The sequence below is a fragment of the Thermobia domestica genome, chromosome 4 (assembly GCF_964235325.1).
Source record: "Thermobia domestica chromosome 4, izTheDome1.hap1.1, whole genome shotgun sequence".
NCBI lineage: Eukaryota > Metazoa > Arthropoda > Insecta > Zygentoma > Lepismatidae > Thermobia > Thermobia domestica.
Genome location: NC_137457.1, coordinates 212,220,540 through 212,244,496, shown reverse-complemented (window position 1 = coordinate 212,244,496; position 23,957 = coordinate 212,220,540). Strand labels below are relative to the sequence as shown.

The 23,957-nt window shown below is 32.8% G+C and overlaps 1 protein-coding gene and 1 long non-coding RNA gene across 3 annotated transcripts in view; one reads left to right on the top strand and one right to left on the bottom strand.

The window, feature by feature from the left end:
* LOC145683854 (uncharacterized) overlaps positions 1-23,957 on the bottom strand; it is a 405,847-nt gene that overhangs the window by 1,336 nt on the left and 380,554 nt on the right. The gene's annotated exons all lie outside the window — the stretch shown is intronic.
* LOC145683852 (uncharacterized) overlaps positions 1-23,957 on the top strand; it is a 534,245-nt gene that overhangs the window by 449,512 nt on the left and 60,776 nt on the right. For both annotated transcript variants that reach the window (XM_081755458.1, XM_081755457.1), the window contains exons 2-4: positions 2,844-3,087; positions 10,465-10,488; positions 10,923-11,038. In XM_081755458.1, coding sequence (XP_081611584.1) covers positions 2,844-3,087; positions 10,465-10,488; positions 10,923-11,038 — 384 coding nt within the window. The remainder of the gene's footprint in view (positions 1-2,843; positions 3,088-10,464; positions 10,489-10,922; positions 11,039-23,957) is intronic.

Here is a 23,957-nt window from a genome sequence, read left to right as displayed (position 1 = left end):
TGCTGTGATATCTTGCCTGAGAAATTAAACAAGAACATTCAATCGGATGGAAAACAAATACTACAAATTTAATTATATGTTACTTTTCATTTTGCTACAAGGTGAATCATTGTATGACACGAATATGCATTGTTCGATTTCAACCTATCGATCGAAACTGTTCAGACATAAATATTTCGCTCTTATTATGAAGATTAAAAATAACTATGTGTAATATGAAACAGGAAATATAAAAGAGAACTCATTATATCTAAGAGCGTAATATAAAATGGAGGTATTTTTTTCTGATTAAATTTTGTTTAAACCGAAACAGTAATATTCCCAGTGGCATCAGAGCTGGAAGATGGGGACAGAAAGGCAGGATCTAGTTTATTCAAGCTGAACAATAGTAAAATGTTGCATTTTGTGTCTATGCTAGTCTTACCATAAATATTGACACAAGGGTTTCTGTAAATTAGCACAAAATACTAAGTGATATTTTAATTTCTTAATAATAATTCCAGTTACATAGATATGTAATCATCACAAATCATACATCATTATTCAAAGAGATCACTTAAGTCTTGGTAGCCACTTATCAATTGTATTACGCAGCACATCAACAGGAATTTCACAAGAGAGAACTTGAAATATTCAATATTTGGGTGTCTTTCCTTGCAAGCCATCTTCTGAAGTACAGACTTCAAGTTATACTTCAGAGACTGTAGGCTTGAACTATGAGAAGGTAAATCAGAAATTAAGTTCGGCAGATTTGTCGTAGAGTATGTTAGGTAATGCGTGCCTTATACGTGGTGCCAAATCTTGTTGAAAGCTCTAGTTATTACCGTGGAAGAAGGTATTGTTGAGGTTCCTGCGTAGCCTCCCTAGCTCTGTGTCCTGCTAAAATAGGCTGATATTTTTAATTCCTTCCCGTAAAGATTCAGCTCAATTGTGCTATCATAACCGCATTCCTCCACACCATACTGTGGTCCATCTTGCACCCTTGGAGCCTTATTGTCAGATTTTCTTGAATTTCTGGTGTACAGCATGTCATTTTGAGCATTTAAATTTCCTCAACGTCGAAAACCGTTTTATAAGTGAACAACATTCGCTGATGTCTATTTGCTGTGTAACACGGAAGCTAGCTCTTGCTTTTATAAATCTCTGGTCCTTCAGTCATTTATAAGATAGTGCCCTTTTGCGTCGTTTGTAAGCATGTAGTCCAAAATCATTACTTGACACGCACACATGAAATTCTGAATACTATTAGTTCAATAGCAATCACTGACTATCTCTTTACCAGATTTCTGCGTTCACAAGCTGCTTTAACTACTTCTGGAGACGCTGATGGTGTATAGCCTTCTTTGCCTGAGCCAATCTTCTACAGTTCCAGTCTCAATGGATGGCTGGATAGTGCGATACACAAACCATGGGAAATTTTGAATTTCTGGAGCATTTTGAAAATCTCGCTTGATGGCTTCCTACCTTATGGAGCACTATAGTAACTACATGATTATCGTAATTTCTCCATTCCATTCTAAAAGCTACTACATAGAACTTCTTGAAAAATAAACACACTGCTGAACAAGACTGCACTTATTTAATATAAAAACACATTTACACGTGACGTTTCGATCTTCTAGCCAAGATCCTCATCAGACGTACACCAGAGTACATCAGAGTGTACGTCTGATGAGGATCTTGGCTAGAAGATCGAAACGTCACGTGTAAATGTGTTTTTATATTAAATAAGTGCAGTCTTGTTCAGCAGTGTGTTTATTTATCTGATTTTATTCGCAAGACGTTGACTATGATTGTGTGTCAGAACTTCTTGCTTCTGCAATTTAACTAACACTGGCTCATACCTCATGTATCATGAATGTGCTAGCTTCAATGAGCAGTATGACAATGACGAAATTAGTGACAAGTTACGGTAAGGCTAGGTACAAAATTAATTGACAGTTGAAATGTTAGTTTAACACAATGTGAGATACAGTACGTTCTTGAGCCTATAATATATTAACTAAAAACCAGTTTTGTTTCTAACTGTGGTCTCCAGTTCCTGTTCTGTGTTCTGGTAACATTGAATGTGTTTGTCGTTGTCGAAAATGGAGTGCTAGGTGTAGAAGTGTGTGATGAAATAGATTTTTTTTTTTTTTACGTTTAAAAATAAAAAAAAGTGTATAGATTTAATGTTATGGAGATATTTCTGCCAGCTAACATCTGATTAAGATAACGTTATTTAAACTGTTACGACTTATTTTGATTTTAATAAAGTACCTGGAAGGTTTTAAAAAATATATATATAATAATGTCATTTAAAAAGTAGTTCACAGGATACCAAAACAACATGAGACGTAATCAAATGCAGTTGTGTTTGTTTCTCTGGTCGCTACCTTAACTTAGATTTTGGGGGAAATGCTATTCTGACAATACTGTAATTTCTATGGATGGCAACACTGAAAATTCTTCAGGTTCATATTTACTGTTGTAGAATAATATTATGTAGGCCTATATCAATGATTGTGGTAAACCGTTGCATTTCATTATCTCCTTTCACTTATCAATAAACAAGCAAAAGAAAAATTACATTGTTAATATATGTTAATTGTCAATGCAATTTACAATTCTATTGATCTTTATATAAAATAAAATATAATATAATATATATATATATATATATATATATATATATATATATATATATATATATATATATATATATATATATATATACTTATTTACACACATTCATATTTTATTATAAGAATTTTGAGTCAGAATCTTTTTAGCACGGTTTGACAGTTATACAAGATTTCTAGCATATTGATAGATAAATAACAATACGGTTTTATTCTTTTCAGGCCAGCCTAGATTCGTTGAGACTGGCTCGTCATGGAACTGATTATTTGGGCTATGGGCAAAGCAGTCACTCGAGCAGTGGATCTTCGTGGGTTCTTTGGCGAGATGACGTTTCTTCACGAGCTTATATTCATCCTCATAGGAAAAGGATTAACAAAGGAATGTGCAGCATTCTCCTAGCCATTTCAGTATTCTTCGTCGTCACAGCGGTTCTAGCTATAGCAGGAGTTGCTATTTATTTAGGAGGTGAGTAAGCATAAACAAAACTTTCACTGAAACTATGTAATTCTATACTAATACAAGTATTTTAGGTATTTTATCATCCGGATACGAATGTATCTGAACGTTAACTTTTCGCAGCACATTGATTGATGTTAAACTCTGAAATTACTAAAGGACTATTTTAGCAAGTTTGGTTATTATAAATATTATTATTAAATGTTCTCAAAAGTTATCCCTATGATTATGCTGCACCAATTACAAGTAACAGCTTCCCACCTTTATGTAACGTTACTTCCACACTAACTTCTATTAACTTCACCATTTATACATATTAATTCCACAATAATATATTATTTAATAAGTACTAATCCCAGTCCTATTTTTCCTATCACAAACTTCCTAAAAACTCAATCGTCTACATAACTTCTGCGTCAAGATCCATTAATTCAACAAAACCAAACATTAACCTAACAGCGCCTTTCACTTGTTTTTTAACTATCATTTTATTATTCTTAAGAGGCCCTATCACAGCAAAATTAAAATACCGCTAATTTTACAGTAATTATGTTATATCTTCAAATAGATAAAAGTCAATCGAAATGTGGAACAAGAGCGTCCTAGACAATATTATTTTATTTTTATTTTTATTTTATTTTATTGAACAAATTTCCAGATACAGCATAACTTTGCCATTTTACACAGGGACATGCTAACAAAAGAAAAAAAAAACAAGATAACAATAACAACAACAAAGAAAAAAGAGTGTAAGAGTAAAACTATTCCGTCAAAGCTCGCTTAATTGCTCTTTCAAACACTGGGTAGCTCGAAAATATGTCCACATCAGTTGTTACTTGATTATAACAATTTGGTATTCTATAAAAAAGAGACCTCTGTATAACAGCCAACCTAGGACGGGCAAGATGGAATAGGTGGGTATTCCGGGTGATGCGGGAAGGGACACGTAAGGATAGTTCCTGAAGTAATATTTCCGATCTTAAGTTTCCATTAACTATTTTATGTAGATATTTCAGGTCAGAGATAGTTCTGCGTACTTCAGGAGTCTGAATATCAAGATGTCGCAAGAGTTCCTTCTTAGATAATATTCGAAGTGCAGGAACACGAAAATGGACTATAGCGATGAAGAAATTGAGAACAGAATCAAGTCTGGAGAGATGTGTATGTGCTGCCATGGCCCATATGGGAGAGCAGTATTCGATCTTGGGCGCTATTAAAGTCTTATAAAAAGTTGCTAATGAAGAAACAGTGCGTAGTTCGGGGAATCGATAAAGAAGTCCCAACATGCGCATTGAATTCTTTAGTATTGAGGAGATGTGGTCAGAGAATGTGAGTTTTGAATCAAAGATGACACCAAGATCATTATGACTAGCAGAATGTGTGATAGGGGAATCGTTGATATGGTATGTGGAGGGAACAGGAGACTTTTTCAAAGTAATAGTAATACTGTCACATTTCTTACTGTTGAGTTTCAAGTGCCACATTTCACACCAGCCTGTAAGGTAATTTATGTCTTCCTGTAGAGCAGTTGTGTCATGGAGACACGATATTTCTCTGTATAACTTACAATCGTCAGCAAAAAGCAGAAGGCCACTAGGTTGAGCTGATAAGTGCGTGTAGAGATCATCCATATACAGGACAAACAGCAGAGGCCCAAGTACACTCCCCTGAGGCACCCCTGAGATCACGGGTTGGGGGTTAGAAGTCGACCCTGAAAGAACAACTCTCTGTTTACGGTCCTTCAAGTAGCTTGTGATTAGAGAGAGAAATTTGCCATGTACATTAAATCTATTGGAGAGTTTATGAAGAAGATGAATGTGACTGACAGAATCAAAGGCCTTCGAGAGATCAAAATAGATAACATCTAATTGAGTATTGTTATTCATACATTTGACTGCACAGGAAAGAAGAGTACTTAAGTTTGAGAGACTTGAGCTTTTCGGTAGAAAGCCGTGCTGAGAACTATGGATGTAAGGTGAGGTGAATTTAAGTAGCCTGTCTTTGATTATTTTTTCGCAAATAATTGATATTACAGAAAGAAGAGAAATTATTTTGCATGACGTACCGTTATCACGAGTCACCCAAGAGCTTTCCGTTTGCAGCCATTTAGAAACGCGAAAATAAATGCCGATTTTCTAAATGGCTGGAAATCGAAAGCGGATAAGTGAGTCGTGATAACGGTAACTCATGTAAAATAATATAGTCTTGCGATCTCTTATTTCACTTTTCGATTATCTTTTATCTATTTGAAGATATCACATAATTACTGTAAAATTAGCGGTAATTTAATTTCTCTGTGATAGGCCCTCTTAAACACTTTTATCCCGAGTTGTTAAACTCCCAACAACTGACATAATCAAAATGGAAAATCTGAAATATACAGTAAAAATGAGATAAAACTACATTCAAACAGGAAAATATATGCATAATATGCATCTACCAAACTCCACTGTATTCCTACTTATCCTCAAACTGTCAATTCATACCGCCTGTAGTGAAGCAGGTGGATAAACATTGTGAAATTGTTTCGTTACATTATTCCCTCACAATGTGAGTGACAATCATTCAATACTCTTCGACATGATAATATAAAATTACATTATTTATTTTGGAAAATCATAATTGGTTAAACAGAGTAGTTCTTTAACTAGTTGTAAATAAATACTGAATTAGCGAAGATTAGTACTAGTGGTAAAAAGACAAAAAACTTAGAGTCAAAACAGATTATAGCAAATTGAAACTCGGTTAAGACCTATAACTCTTCATTAACCCTACCTACAGGGTTGTAATGGGAAGTATAGGCAGATGCGAGCGTCTCTGGTGACAGGTCAGAGGAAGGTACCCGCCCCTTTTAATGCTTCTTTTGGTTATTCATAGTTAATTGTATGTTTCATGAAAGTCTGATAGTTCCTAAGGAAGACACATTTATACTTTTTTGATTTCTTTCTTTAAATATGTACATTTTTTCTCTGCTTCTGATTAAACTGCAAGTGATAAATTTTAAGTCTCAAACAAAACACACGCTTTGTTTTATATATATTATATATCTATCTATTAAAATGCTACAAAAGCTATAAAAACGCCTGAACTCCAACCTCTAACTTTGGATTTCAAACCTTTAACTTACGATTATTCGTGATTTCTCGTTTAACAAAGACAATAGTTTAAAGTATGTGTACTTTAAATAAATTATTATTTAAATCCACCTTTTTTATATATAAAGTTTATGTTTTAAAGCTATTGTTCAAAGCCTTTGTATTTTAATAAGCCTTCTCCAAAATCAATGCAAATGAATTGTTCTGCCATCTTTGGAGTTCTATTAATCTATATGTAATGAGTTCTCGGGAACTATAGGCTCTAGAAAGATGACGTTTTCACTGATCGATTGCAAATTTTGCATAGATTGTCCAGTTCTAATTGAATATTTAAAAAAAAAAAAAAAAAAAACATGGCCATTATTTCTTTATTACATTTTTACGGGTATACTGGAAGTGTTGAAATTAAAAAAAAAAAAAAAACTAAAGCGTCATATCCTACGCATTATACATTCCACCACCATATTTTTGTATATACGTGTTGAATATGTCTCAGGCGTTTGTTTCCTGGTCAAATAATACTGAAAAAGGAAGGATAACCATTTCTCCAGTCTAAGATGAATCTTTATTTTTGGAGTGTTTTGCCCAATGAACACCATATATAACTGACATTATAATTAATTATGGGTGTAACGTGTTTGCTTATTACATACTGCATGCAAGAAGAAAGAAAACACTGGTCATACATGACTTAGAAACTCCAATAGGAAGTAGGCTTAAATTTTGCAAACGGTGAAAGATATTGAGAAAAAATAATCGAAAAAACCACCCCTTTGTGATACTTCTTGTCGATTTTTTTTTATCAAGACGCCTTTCACTTGTGTCTGTAAAGGGACATGTAAAGATGTTGTGAGGAATGAGAAGGAGATTTATGCTCATATGCGAATGATGTGTTGTGTAGAGAACGCAGGCTCAGCTAGTCTATATATTAAAATGTTAGAAAAGTTTATATATTTGTGGCCAATCCTTTCTACAGTGAATTCTCGGGAACCATAGGCTCTAGAAAGATGCAGTTTTCACTAATCGATTGCAAATTTTGTGTAGATTGATCAGTTCTAATTAAATATTTAAAAATCGTGGCCATTATTTCTTTATTACATTTTCAGGGGTACACTGAAAGTGTTGAAATTTTAAAAAGTAAAGCATCATATCGTACGAGTTATACATGCCAACACCACATATTTGTATAAGGGGTTGTATATATTTCAGGCGTATGTTTCATGATCAAATGATAATGAGAAACGAAAGATAACCATTTCTCCAGTCTAAGTTGAATCTGTATGTGTTTGGAGTGTTTTGCTCAATGAACACCATAATCACTGACATTATAATTCATTGTGTGTGTAATGTATTTGCCTCTTATATATAGTATGCAAGAAGAAAGAAAACACTGATCATACATAAATTAGAAACTCCAACAGGAAGTAGGCTCAACTCTTGCAAACGATGCGAGATATGAAAAAAACATCCATTTATGGTACCTTTGCCGATTTTTATAAAGACGTCTTTCACTTGTGTCTATGAAGGAACATGTACAGACATTGTGACGAATGATAAGGAGATTCATGCTCATATGTAAATGATGTGCTGTGTAGAGAGGACAGGTTCAGCTAATGTATATACTGTATATATAATGAGAATTTGAATGAAATTCATCTTGGAAGATATATTTTTAAATAGAAGAGAAATAAATTCATTCCTTCATTCTATTTCAATCTAAAGCAGAAAGGATGGTTGGAAGTCTTAGAAAGAATAGACGCCATAATGCATTAAAATTTACTAGTTTTTATGTAGTTAAACGTGGAATTTTTCTTTCTTTTAAGTCAGGAGAAAGGATAAATTCAAATTCTCATTTATGACCAATTTCAATTTCAAGTAGTAAGGAGCTTCCCAGAAAATATACGACACACTATACAAAAGTAATTTTTAACAATTTTTTACGAAATAATTTCTTAATATCTTTCTATGGAAGTTTTCGTGCAAAATTATTTTAACTTTTTATGCAGATGAGAAAACTTCGAATTTTTGGTAAATTTAGTTGTTTTCCTCCCTTACTTTTGATTGATTTCAACCCTAAGCATTAGGATGGTCCTAAAGAAAATATAAACTATGATGCGTCAAAATCAGATATTTTTATGAAAGTTATGGTGGAGAACTGATTACCATATTACGCTAATGTGCAAACTGCCAACATAGGGTTGATTGTACGTTCATTAAATAGGATAAATTTTACGAAAGTGATCTTGAGACGGACGGACGGACGAAATAAACGAAATACATGTTTAGACAGATGGAAGATGCTTGCTTCATTTATTGTTATGATATCACGTTGTGTTTTGATTACCAAACGGCGATAAGGGTTATAAAATTCTATATACAAAATTTGATTCATCGTAATGATTTTATTTGACTCACATCAAGAAAAAGGAAAACGATAATACTTATATTTCGAATTGTTATGTAAAATACGATAAGTACTACCCTGCCTACTTTTTCCTTTTTAATTTCCTATTGAGGTTGTGCAAAATAGAGTTTGCAACGTAATTTACCCGCATGAATAGGGACCTCGGTTCATTTAAATTAGACTCGATGAATACCTGCGACTAAAGTTTATTCTCTCTTTTTTTTCTAAAATGCCAATTTAACAATAACTATAAATGTATAATTAAATTTCTAATGTAAAACCAAATAATATACAAGCAACAAAAAAAAAAAAAAAAAAAAAAATAGAAAAGCTCAATCTAACCTACTATTCTGGAGCAAAATTTTGTGTCGTGTGACTAAGAACAAGGACTGTCAGATTGCAGTAATTGTACGTTTTGATTATTATGGTTATATACCGAAATAACTATATAGAATAAACCTAATAAACATGCAGAAAGAAAATATATTACCATAAATTTACAAATTGAACGATTAATTTTCACTCTTTAAATCTAAACCACTACGTCGTCAAAGTGAATTACTAATTGAAGTCGCCAAAAACATTCATGACTAGACTAGTTATTTAAGCACCCCCCCCCCCCAAAAAAAAATCACTAATAATAGGAGAAACAATAGGATTGAATTTCGTATACGTTGGCCTAAATAAATTGCCTCCTAGGTTAGTGAATATTCCTCATTCTTACTTCACTCCATTTCAACTTTTGTCAAGTTAACTCAATTCAAACAAATTCTAAAGGGAAGCAAAAGAAAGCGTATTTTCCCTGAGCCTTACCTGATCCACCAACTGAGTTGTAAACGCCCGCTACACCAGGTCCACAATTCAGCCACCAGATGTCAGGTCAATCAGTGACAACTTAGTCAAGGCTTACAACACAGCTCACCCGAGCGTTAGAAACGCGAACCAAATAATCAATGCGAGCATATACTGTCACAAAAGATGGAATACAATTTCTTTCTAAAAAACGTTTACATTTTTTTTTTCTTAGAGATCAACGAAAATTCACGTTACAAGTTGAGCAAATGTAAGGAAGGTGCAAAACAAACGTTTAGGAAAAAATAAAAATTAAGTATTTGCTACTTTTCCATGATAAGTAGAGAATTAATATAATATAACATTATGAAACAAATTATGGAAATATGGAAACCTTTATTACCTCAAAACATCATAGTATCTTCATCTATTGAGCTACAAATGTCTTCAGCATCATAATCCTCTATTATATACCTTGAGGTATTTAAATGTTTTAACAAATTTACTGAATGAAAGTAACAATAATTTGTTTGTAGTTTTTTAATTACTGTTACTTTTTAATACGTGTTTAGTTTACAGTTTAGAATACAATAATATTTATATTTCTCCGAGATTTCTTCTTAGACAGATGATATGCGATAGAAAGTCTGTAATCAGTAGATGAAAATATTGTGGTAATTTGAGATAAGAAACTTCCATATTGATGGTCATTAGATTGTTCCCTTATACTATTTATAAAGTTTTTGTCATTTGCAAAAGCAAAAGTTGCTTAGTAGTGGGCCATTCTTTATATATATTAGAATTAGTATATCTTAGTAATTTTTTATAACAGTTTTGCACGTAGTCTTAATTGATTTTACACGTAGTCACAATTTATTTGAATTTAATCGTTTATTTTGAAAAGAGAATGAGTCATCATTTCAGCTAAGTTACATTAATTAGTTTCAATTGATGTTATTTTTTCGTAACATCAAAAAAGCTAGTTACAATAGTTTAGATTTAATGAGTCTATAATTTATCGTCTTTTTACAATAAACTATTAAACTGATATTTCAAAGTGAAACCACTTATTTCTCTCTTTCTTTTTCTTTTCAGTTCTAAGGAATGATGCAAGCAAGTGTAAGTATATTAGAAATTTGAATCTTATATTTGTTGCTTATAATTTTGTTAATGACTTAAATTTCTTCAAAATATTATACATTTTGACAGTTTTCGTATTTTTTTTTATTTAGTCAAACTTTAGCTTTATTTAAGTTGACAAAAAAGTAAATGTAAATCATAATTCTGTTAATATATACAACATAATTTATTTCTAATAAAAATGATGATTTGGAAGGTAAAACAAACAAGCCCGTGGAAAAAGTTTGGTGGAAAATTATTTTTCGATTATCTACCTAGGTATTTATAAAGGTATTTGACAAAATTCTCAAAATAATAACGTGATATTTCTTAATTCTTCTTTTCGTTTGCAATACTTTCTATTATCTAATAAAACGAAGTTAAACAGCGAATGAGAATTAAAATATAATATGACTATCTTTTTCTTGTTTCAGTGAATATGGTATTTGAAGGAAGTTTCACTGTAACGTCAGGAGATAACTTTGTACCTGGTCTAGCAAATGAATCTAGTGCTATTTTTAAGGAAAAGGCAGAAAAATATAAGAGTATGGTTAGTAAAATTTTGGATTATTTACAAAACTTAAATTTTTTCAGTTGAAGATTCGAATCCATCAGTTTACAAAGCTATTGTATGTGTTTCTCCTATATCCATACAATGTTGCCAATTTGGGGGAAAGTCGCTAAATCTAAAGGATTAGACTTAAAATTAGCGACAAAAAATAATATTTCCAATTAACGACTTTTTGGGTGATTTCTAATGATGATTTGGCGATTTACTTAGAAATCTAGCGACTTTTGTGCTCTGAACAACTTGTCCTTCTGTAATCAAGTACTATTAGTTCAAAGCAGTTTTCATATGTTTGTTACCCTTTCGCTTATTTGCATCATCATAAGCATCAACGAGTTCGGCTAATATACAGTCTACAACATGTGAAATAAATTTTCAGAATCCCGCTTTGTTTTCTGATAGGCTACGTCTTGCCCTCTAACGGAGAGCAATTTTACCTTCAACCTTCAATATGTTTTAGTTTGCAGTAACAACTCGAGTAAACTGTGAAGTGGATGTAAGCTTTTAACTTTCTTTTGTTTTTTTCTATTTTTCTTTTATTTCATTGATTTATTAACAAGGTACTATAAGCTAAATGACATACACACACACACACACACACACATATATATATATATATATATATATATATATAGGTTCAAAAGCGGGTCAGAACGGGTTCTTTATCCATCCCTGATATATATCTATATATCTATATACAGAGTGAACCAAAAGTAGGTGTACAGTCCCATACTGATCGGTTTATATCATTTACTTATTGTTATCCATACAGGTATTGACTTAGTTTCTTCCTTATCTGTTCTTAACTTATTTTCACTTATATTTTAAGCTCGGAACAAACCAAAGCAAATAAATTCATTATCTTAATAAATTAAAATGTCATACTTGATTGATGCTGGTTTGTATACCTACTTTTGGGCCACCCTGTATATCTATATATCTATATCTATCTATCTATCTATCTATATCTATCTATCTATATATATATATATATATATATATATATATATATATATATATATATATATATATATATATATATATATAGATAGATAGATAGATAGATAGATAGATAGATAATACAAAGAGATACGGAAATCACGCATAATATTTACCGAATTTTCACCCCAAAGTGGAGTCATTTCACCTTCCATTTAGCGACTTTTTGTGTCAACTTTTTGGCAATACTGTATCCATATGATGTCGAATAAGTTTTAGCTTCATATATAGCATACATTTTTTTTTTTTTTTTTTTTCGTAACAGATTTGAAAGATGAATTATACAAGTCTGACTTATAATACCATCTTGTTCTAAAGATTCAGTTTTCTGCAATGACCCTATTATTCGAGTTACTTTTTTAAACATACCAGAAATAAATCCTAATAATAAGAGCAAAACGTTTCAATCTGTATCACGCCAATTTCTAATATTAAACAATCACGCTAATAGGCATTGCTACTTACACTACTTGATGCCAATAGATGTCACTAACCTGCGCTGTTACTTACAACTCAATGATTTAAATCAACACAACGATGTATATTACGAAGTCCTTGAATAACTGCATAAACACGGAGTTTTATGGAATACGGAGTGGTACGGAGTTTTGGGTTGTTGGTGGGAAAACTCAATAATTAAAGAAATAAATAATTTGTTAAATGTGAACAATTTGAACTTTTAATTAAAGATAATTTTAAACTATAGTGTACAGCCGGCCGAAGACTTTGAGGAAGCAACTAGTAAAGAGGGTGGCCCATAATTATGTATATGATGTTTGACTGACTGTAGTATTTGTAATTCTTGGGGGGAAAAAGTTTCGATATGGCAACACTCTATAGCCTAAGAGTGGGGATAACTTACGGTGGCAGCAAGATGAAGCACCGCCACACTATGCCATACCAGTGCAAGTGTGGCTGAACGGAATATTTCCGAACCGCTGGATTGGTCGATATGGGTCTGTGGAGTGGCCATCTCGATCTCCCTATTTGTCACCACATGACTTTGCTTATGGGATGTTTTAAAATACGAAAGATGTATCAATATCACTTATGCAATTTGGCCAAACTATGGGAAGCTGTGATAGAAGAGTTACACAGGATACCAATACGGATTTGTCAAGGTGCTTGTGACAATGATACTTTTCGTCTCTAAGCATGTATCGATTTGGATGGTGAATTGGTGGATCATGCCATGGAAAACAGAGATTAAAATTTTTGTAAGGAAAGGCATGAAAGTAATGTGTTTATGTTCAATTTTATGTTCCAGTTATGTTGCTAGTTTCTTTACCGGAGTCTTTGAAACATCATATACATAATTGTGAACCACCTTGTATATTCACACTATGTAATTTGAAACCAAGGAATCCAGAAACTACTTCCCTGTTCTTTAATTCTCCTTTATTTTCTTCCTATTTCTTCTTCCTGTCTGATAAAATATTCAGCGAAAGAGCTTAAAGTTAACCCTTATTTGAGTGGAACTGTTTTCACTACTTTCTCGTAAGTAGTTCTTTATATATCCTATATATATAAGCATATGAGAAAGAGGGACACAATGAAACAAGAAAGTTATATTTGACAATATCTTTTATTTCTTACGATATTTTCATACAGAAAGCGTTCCTTGAAAGACCTACCTATAGTGTGTGTATACTGTGCAGACATTGATATAACTCAAAAAACAAAGATAGAACTCAAAAAAGAAAGATAGAATAAAAGATTTTTCAAAATTCTTGTGATTGTTTTATTGCATGTCAATAGCAGAGTACAATGAAACAATAAGTGGGGTACAATGTTACAATTAAAGTGGTTGTACTTTTGAAAAAAAAAAATCGTATTGAAGAGATCATATTCACATTTATACATTAAAAAAAAAAAAAAACGCCAAACGAGATGCTCGAAAAGCTAAAACAATGTTGATAAGTGAGAAATTAGCAGAAAAAGGGTAAATACTGATGTGTCTTCTGGTGCGACCCCATAAATTTGATTGATTCCCCATAAATAAGATTCGTTTTGATCGGATTGAGATTAATAGAAGCATAAAGTCATCACCAAAACAAAGGGTTTCATTCTGTCCCATCTATAGCCACCAGGAATTATGTCTAAATTAACAAATTTTGCTAATTGATATAAAAGGTATCCTTATCTGATGTTTGAAAAGGGTGTTGTAACTCGTAAAATATATCCAGTTTTCTGCAATATTAGCACTTTAAGAAACACAAAATTTCAATTATAAAGCTATTCAAAATTTGACTTTTCATAAAATATTTACTAATTAAAAGGAATACAGAAACCGTAGTCGATAGTCATCTACAAACTTGCTTGTGATGTCACTAGTATTGTAGTGTTGCTCCATCTGAGTTTGAAACATTCACTTCCGATAGATACTGAGTAAATCAAATTGTTTCGTTCTGTCTTTTGTTTCACTGTGTCCTGCTCTCCTCTGTGTATATATATACTAGATTCTTCCAGAAAATATAAACCTTTAGTTATACAAAATGAGAAGCACAATATTTATTGGAGAAAAACAATTCTGTTACATACCTGAAGCTTGCTTCACTTCTCTACATTATCACCTCTTACACTTAAACATTTGTCGTATCTGGTCATGAGCTTCAGAGCTCCCTTGTTATACTCTTCTGCCATTTCATTAAGCCAGGTGATCACTGCATTCTTCAACTCTTCATCATTTCCACAACCTTTACCTCCCAGAAACTCTTTCAGCGTAGCGAAAAGATGGAAACCGCATGGAGCAAGGTCAGGACTATTGGGTGAATGATCAAAAATTTCCCATCCGAGTTGAACTAGCAAATCTTGAGTTGTAGGAGCAGAGTGAGAGCGGGAATTGTCGTGAAGAAGTGCAATTCTTCCAGAAAGCAGTTGGTGCCTCCAGTATGTAACAGAATTGTATTTTCCAATGAATATTGTATTTTTCGTTTTGTATAATTAGTCTTTATTTTCTGGATGACCATCGTGTATATACCGTAGTCGGATATAGTCGTATATAGTCAGATAGATAGATTGATAGATATCTGAAAGAGACTATTTATCTTTAAAAGGTCTTGTAACTTTTAAACTAATGCATAAGAACGCTAAAATTTTGTACCATATAAAATAGATAGGGAAAATTGACATACTCTGCGATATCACCAGATTAACAGTGTTGCGAACCCAACATAAAGTTTTTTTAATGGTACTGTGTTAAATTATTACATATTTCAAATCTACATTTTAAACAAAAATTTACAATATCACATTTATTATTCAGTGTTAGAAATTAAGACGTTGCAGTGCTAAAAACATCTAAATTTTGGAAGTCTCTATAACAGTAGTAATGCAAGCGAGATAGACGGAGCACTGGATATCTAACGTACTTTACTATGAGTAAGACACAACGTACTTTAGATAAATACGATCAAAGTTATAATAGTCTGAAAATTTGACTTTTTTCAAAATTATTAATTCATAAAACTACTTAAATAACTTACACTAAAATGCAAATGCTAAGCAAAACAACGTTTTATTATAAAATAATAAAATAGCAATTGTGACAGTTTTGGATATCTAACATATCCTTCTTCAGAAACTATCGAAAATAAATGAAACTGCATATATATATATATATATATATATATATATATATATATATATATATATACATTGTTATTGATCAGCTAATCAGAGTTCAGAATTTTCCGTGTTTCTGTTATATATGTCTGTTAAACGAATTTAAAAATTCTTAACAATGATTATATATATATATATATATATATATATATATATATATGTTTAAAAAAATTTATTAAAAATATGGTCATTGCAAAGTTTACCAATACAGCTGTTCATCATAAAATTCGAAGTTAATAAGTATTGATTGTATGTGCAGTTAACTTTTAAAGCAATTTTATACAATATTGGCTTAACAGCAAAAGGAAAAATATTGTGATATATTAACAATGTAATTATATGATATTGTTCCATATTACAAATTTAAAATAACATAACAGGTTGGAGCCTTTGAAAGCAGAAGATTTAGTACTACCTGCCGAACATTATGGGGAAAAAAGTACCGAAGAATAGATATTTACTGTTTCATTTTAAATTTTCATTATAACAGTTTTTTAATGATCATTGTTATTTTAAAAATTTAAAAATGTATAACAATATTTGTGAGCCTCACTTTTGTCCTGCTTGCAACGCATATGTTGATAATAAAGGATTACATGGCCTTTCATGTAAAAAAAGTGCGGGAAGACAATCTCGACATCATATTGTAAACGACATTATTTGTAGAGCCCTCGTTTCAGCGGGAGTTCCTTCAATAAAAGAACCAAATGGTTGTTGCCGCTCTGATGGTAAAAGGCCTGATGGCATGACCTTGGTACCGCGGAAAAATGGAAAAGCACTAGTCTGGGATTTCACATGTTCCGATACGTTTGCTCCTTCCAACTTACCCCATTCTTCAATTCAGGCAGGTCTCGTCGCCGCTCACAGAGAATCAGACAAAAGACTAAAATACTCAAACCTATTGGACAAATATTGGTTTGTAACAGTAGCAATAGAAACCAGTGGGTCTTGGGGTCACGAAGGATTTAATTTAATTAATGAAGTTGGTCATCGAATAGCAATCAAAACTGGTGACCCCCGAGCTACTGCATTCCTTTTCCAACGTATCAGCATCGCCATCCAGCGCGGGAATGTGTCATCGATCTTAGGCACATTACCTCCTGGTAAAGAACTGGACGAGATTTTTCTTCTATAACACACAATAAGACGGAAGGAGACATATCCGAGGAGGCTGACAACCACTTTGACTATGTTCATGAAGAATGTTTTGAATCCAGTTTGGATAAATATACATTGTTTTCTACAATATATTTATATATATATATTTGTTAAATTTAAAATTTATATATGTGAAAACAACAATTAAAATTTGAAAGTTAAAGAACATATTAATGTCTTGTCTTGTCTTGTCTTCACTTTTAAAAGTGCTGGAAAAATAAGAAGGGCACCAGGAAATGACCAATTTGTGCCATAAATGCTACAAGGAATATGGTAGTAAGTTAAATAATTTCTTCAGTAAAAATTGTATTGTTGTTGTTGAGTTGATTTTAGTTTAGCGTCCCTTTCAGCAGCGAGGCTATATGAGACGTGGACCTACTGATTAACGTGGAATCCGAACCACATGAGCTCCCGCCGGGAATCGAACCCGGGTCTCCCACGCCAAAGGCGCGTACGCTAACCGCTTAGCCACGAGGGAGCTCAGTAAAAATTGTACTAATCGTCCTTCTTGAATATGTCAACACACTTTTATTTTTTTTAATTTTTTTTTTTTTTTTTTTTTTTATATCGAGATTCCGGTTTTTTTTAAGAAATTGTATCAAAGCCTTAATTGGTATTCGTTGATTTGAAGCTAAAATATATTTATATGAAAACGGAGCACAACCTAAATGTTTATAAAATTGAAATAGAAATTGATTTCTAAACGATTCAAATAGATCACATTCGAATAGTATGTGATTCATAGTTCCAATGCCTCTGTCACACCAGCAATGATAAGTTGTTTTTTTTTTAATTTGGTACAATTTAACAGGTGTTAAAGCCGTTCCTAAAAGCAGTCGATAATACAAAATTATTTCTTGCCGAGTCCATGATTTTATGTGTTTCTTGAGTTGTTCTTGTGATGATGACGATATAGACCAGTAAAATTTTCCTGGTAGGGTTTTTTCAACATCATACCATTTCCCTAATTCTTTATCGTGAAATTCTTTGACTTTGCGAAAAAGGTTACATGGCGCAATTTTGATATTTGTAGGATTTCCTGTTAAACATGATTGCTTTGCCAGATTGTCGATTATGTTGCTATTTTCTTCAATATTTACATGTGCCTTTATAAATGCAAAATAGATCTGATAATTATTCTTAGACATATTTATGTATAGATGTTTTATATTTAAGAGTATCCATGTCATTGATTTATCCCAATAGGTATGTTGTAACTTCATGAGCACACTCAGCGAATCAGAACATACCACAGATTTATAAAACAATTCTTCTCAGAGTATAAACACCTCATGCAGTTCCTTGCCAGGTGGTAAAGTGTCAAGGACCGACGAGACGTTACCACGTTGGATAGAAACGGATATGCGCTGTATTATATAAGATGTGGAGCGAACTTCGCCGGAAACACAAGAAATGCGTCTTCCTACCTCCCTAATGAATTCAGACTTCTTGCACCCCAAACACCACTGGTTTCAATAGCGATTGGAGTGAAAACAAACTTTTCGAGAAGGTTGTTGTATTTTCTTTGCTTTTCAGCTTCTCTGCGATTAGCAACAGCTCCAGCGTTCATTACTGACAGAGGGAGACTTGAATGAGCGTATGTGTCAGCGCATGTGAAGTCCCACAATAAACATTTACCTCTCATCCATGGAACCAGTGTCATCCCATCCGGTCGCTTTCCATCCGAACGACAGCAACCAGAATGTTCCCGTATTGAAGGAAATCCAGCTATGTTGAGGGCTCGTAGTATTATATCATTTACAGAGGAATGTCGGGCGAATCTACCAGCGCTCTTCGTGCATGAAAGGCCATGCAGGCCACGTTGGTTAACCTCATCCCCACAAGCTGGACAGCGATGAGGCTCACAAACTGTTAAGCCTAAACGTAAGGCTGCAGCAATTCGAAAGCTTTCATTTGACAAATGAAGACCTAAAGGCGGAGAAGGTATCGCCATCAACCATGCACCCGCTTCGGGAGACGAGGCAGCAAGAAGCCTGGCTTTATCTTCCGGAACAACAACAGATTGTAACAAATGATTATGTAATTGACATGCAATTGGTGTACACCAAGATGACTGATAACACTTTTTGATAATCTCCGGAAGGATTGTATCTGCTAAGTTTGCCCACTTATTAGAGCCTTCTTGAACTGAACCATCTGGGTCCAAACAATAACCCTGTGGAAGGAGAGCTTCGATTAAACGCAGAGATCCGTGGTATGACGCTAAGAATGTAGGAATCGCCATATCTACAGCTCATCGAATACCAAGACCGCCCAAACCAACAGGTAAACATGCTTGTGTCCAAGAGTTGTCATTTAAGGAGCAGTTCAGATTTGATTCAAGGCCAGTTTTCAGGACAGTATCATATTTTTCCAGCAAAGAACTCTCATGCCAAGATGGAAAGCATCGTTAAAAAAAATAGGTTAAGCGAGGGATTGATAAAGATGCTCGTAAAAGGAAAAAGGCTAAATGGGCTGAAATTAAGGGAAGTCGAGACAAGAACAATTCTAAAGTAGATATTTTATTCAATAGCACGTTAGTGAGTGCTTCCGACGTGAGAGCAGCACCTAGAAGACAAGCATTCTGGATTGTTAGAGGGCGTATGCCTGGTGCAGCCTCATTAAATCTTCTAAAGATTTCGTCGAATGCGGTTTCATCTGTTCCAAGACAACCCACCTCGCATTTAGAAAAGTTAAGACGCAAGCCAAGAAGTGATGCCTTCTTATTTATTTCTATTAAAGATGGAAGAACTATCTCGGGTTCACCACCGATTGTTCCATCGTCTAAGTACCAAATGTTTAATTCGGTATCCAGTGATTTAACTAAAGAGTGAATGGTTATAGCGAAAAGTGCTGGGCCCAGGGGATCACCTTATTGTACACCTCTCTGAGAAGAAATAGTGTTTTCGTTGAAAAACAGATCACTTGGTTGAGCATAACATTGATAAACATATGGATAAATTGAAGGAAAATTATATCAATCAGTTTTTTGTAATGTAGTGTCTAAAGGAACTTTCAAAATTTAGAGATTTAACTCGCATACATAAAACTTACTTCGTGTTTTTATTATTAAAATTATACTACTGCTTTTAAAGCATTTTGTATAATAATAATAATAATAATAATAATAATAATAATAATAATAATAATAATAATAATAATAATAATAATAATAATAATAGAATATAACTTGTAATCGACTATATAGATGGTAAGCTGCATGATAACATACCTCAGACTTTTGAGACTAAACTCTTCCTTTTTCCTATGCAGAAACAAAAGATTTTTGTTAAAAGATTTATTAGCTTTTAAAATCAGTCGTGAACCATGGCCTTACCAAATAACAGTGGTTATATTAACAACGCCCATTTTAATCCGCTACAGTATGTCTTTTTTATCACTGGAATATGACAGACTAATCATCAAATTCTTGTTTTGGGAAAGAAAAATGTCCTCATTACAAGTCATCTAATAAAGTTTCGAAGGTCATGTGAAGGACTGGATAATTGTATTCATTGATAGCACATAGATATTCCATCTCTTGAGGAAAAGAAAAAAGTACTATGGTTATACAGAATTTCAAGATTTAACTACAAGTGACGGATGTTTAATTCTGCATTTGATTAATGGCGGTAACGCACAGGACCTGTCAAAACAAGAAATCTTATTTGAATCAGTATGCTTCTGCAAAAATTTCTTTCAAATTTTCTTCGGAGCATTAGTGTCTTATAAGAAAATTTATAAGAAGAAAAGCTAAAAGAATAAATAACAAGAAGCACGTGTACAGCACGTAAAGAAGTTTGCTTTATATGGCGGGATATTTATTGTCAATTAATGTTGACACCGGAAATGGTAGATTTCTATTACTTGCAGTTTCAGTATACCTAGGTAGATACTAGAGTGCGAATAGAACATATTCTTTGCATGCTTAATTGATTGCAGAAAACAGCTTCTCGCGCTATCTATTATCGTTTTCACTCTATAATGATCAACTTTAAAACCGGAAGTGGTTGATTTCTGCCCCTTCCACTTTGCATAGAGGGTTAAGACAGAATATGGTACCTATTCTTACAACGCAAAATCAATTTCAAAATCCGCTTCTCGCTATCTATTATAGTTTTTACTCTACAGCAACCAACGTTAAAACCAGAAGTGGTGCCACTTCCGGTTTGAATAGAAGTTTAAGAGAGTATATGGTATATTTTCTTAGAATGCTAATTTGATTCCCAAAATAAATAAATAAATAAATAAATAAACTGTAAATGAAACACTTCTTTCTTTGTCATATCGCTTTTGCACTTGTTAACCAATTCAAATCGAAAGTTGTGGTGGGATTTCTGCGTGTTAGATCCAAAAATCAATTAATTCAAAATTACTTTAAGCCTGCACACTTATATCTCCATATGTAATACTCTAAGTGTGACCTCGAAATACTTAAATCACTGTAAACCACATATACATTAACATTCCTTTATTCTGAACTGGTATTCGTTCATATTCTCATTAAATCATATATAATCATCTGTATCTTAATATCTTACTCTTAATGAAAATCTGTTTCGTATTAATCTTTTTCCTAGTATTCCAATAATCTTCGTAAAACTAACTTAATCTATATCATCAATCTAACACTTAAATCTTATATCATATCCCGTAATATCTGTACACACAAATTCCTCTTTTTCCAACAACGGACAGTGCCAATTAATGAGCACTTTGTGCCCTGTTATATTCCAACGTGATGACTTCTGATTTTAGTAGAAAGTTGGGGGTTGAGATGACGCTTGAGACGCTTAATTGATTGCAGAAAACTACCCCTTGCTATTTATTACCATTATAATAGGTTTTTACCGCTTCAGGTTTGAAAATCACCTCAACGAGCTTGATTATGAACTTTTGACCCTTTACAAACTGGTTAAAATTGATTTTGATCCATTAAGTAGTTAGTTCTTGAGATTTTTGTATACCGGACACACACACACTCATATATACATACATATATAGCATACATATATATATATGTATGAGTTTGGTAAACCAAACTCTTTTTAAAAAAATGAACTGAAGTAAGTTTGAAGAAGTCACCACTGATTTTTACCTTAAACAATTTTCAATTTTATCTTCTCAAAATAATGCTATTTATGCCCTCTTTCTCTCTCTCCCCTTGATTTTGTCGTAATCTTCTTACTATTTCCCGAAAAAGTGATGGTTTAGAAAAGAGCTCGAATGAAAATTCTCAAATGTACATGATAATTCCAGTAGATCATATTATTTACTTCGATAATCTTTTTTATATCTTTTATTTTATTTATATATTTTTTAAATGTTTCTGTTTAGGATTGGGCAACTACATCTGGATTACACAGTGTAATTTTATGATGTTTAAGTATCTCACTGAAATATACTTTATCTTGCACTACTAAGTTAAAAAAATATATCTGCAATTACCCTATCACGTATAAAACCTGTCTTCAATTTCGTAAAATGAAAGTTATAAATAATCGAAGTCACAACTGAGTGCTAAAATACAATTAAAATATATGTAGTGAAGAACTATACAATCTGATACGATGGTATACAACATATACATAACTAAAACTTCAACAAAATGACGTAACTTTACGTTAAATATTATTGAACGTACTTCTAAAGTATACTGCAGTAAGGATTATCAATGGTTATACTGTTATGGTGATCAGCTGCGAAAATCCATATGAACGTTGGATTATACGTAATTTCAGTAATTTAATAAAGTACTCTATATACTCTATTAATATCAGTTCACTGAACAAACGTAAGTACACTCCAAAGTTATGAATGTTATGAATGGTATTGAGTAGATGACAAATATTTGAAACTTACATCGAAAATAGTTTTATTTCATTATACTTTGTAATATTTATTTGTACATTCCCTACATGTCCATCATAAGATTTGCTCACTAATGCATAATTAATGATCACAGAAGGAAACACAATGTAACCTATTTGAGTTGCTACCATTAAAAAAGACGTTGTACGGTACAGCTGACCAAATTACGTTATAACATCAGTACCAGTAGCGCACGAAGGAATTTATTTCGGGAGGAGTCCAAACTCAATGTGAGGGTATTTTATATTAAAATTTCTAAAATTGAACCTAAAATTAGGCTAAATTTACACAAAAGTAGAAATTTCGGGGAGGGTCCGGACCCCCAGGACCCATCCCCTGCGTACGTCCCTGATCAGTACATTGCTGTATCTACAATATTCCCAGGTACCAAGTTAAAGAAGTGACTAGATTTGAGTGAGGATCTATATAACAAGTATTACTATATCAAGATAAAAACAGAAATATAAAAGGGCATGTATCACAATTCTTCATTCTTGTCCAATGATTGTGTACTTCTATGATTCTAAGTTTGATATTTGAAATATAAACACTGGCAAGGATGAAGATCCAATATGGTAAATAAATTCAAATAGTACTCAGTTTGCTAACCTGTTCCTTATTATATCATTTTTTTATGTTAAACGTCAATTTTTTGCTGACAGTTGTTAGTTTTGTCAAGACATAGCAAAGGAAAGTGGTTGTAATTGGTTGGATATATAAGAATTAATTATATAGGAAACTGTAGCGTAATTAAAGGCTTGGGAACCGCCCCGCAGGCAGCGTGGTATGAGACTTCTCTCTGCGTCCCACTTCACGATTTTCCCCCTCCCCAAAATGTGGAGTCTGCGGGACCCTTATTTACGACCCTGATAGGAAATAACAGAAGACATGATCATATTTTTACTAATAAATACTTCTTGAGACTTCACAGTATACAAATCTTAAATCCTTGTGTTTCTTCTTTTGTGGTTCGTAACAACATAGTAGTTAGTTTATTAATCTAGTGCTTGCAAATCAAGAAGAGTCTTAACTGAGAAAGAAAAAGTAATTATCTCAAGTTATTGCCAAACTGCGATTATCTCTTATTATGAAATAAGAGAGAATCACTTAAATAAGTTGGATTTAGATTGTTTAAAACTTAAATGTTTCTCTTCAGTACCAACGCTATGTGAGACATAGCATATTCACGACTTAATCCAGACCACGTAAACTCTCACCGGGAATTGAACCCGGGTATTCCGCAGCAAAA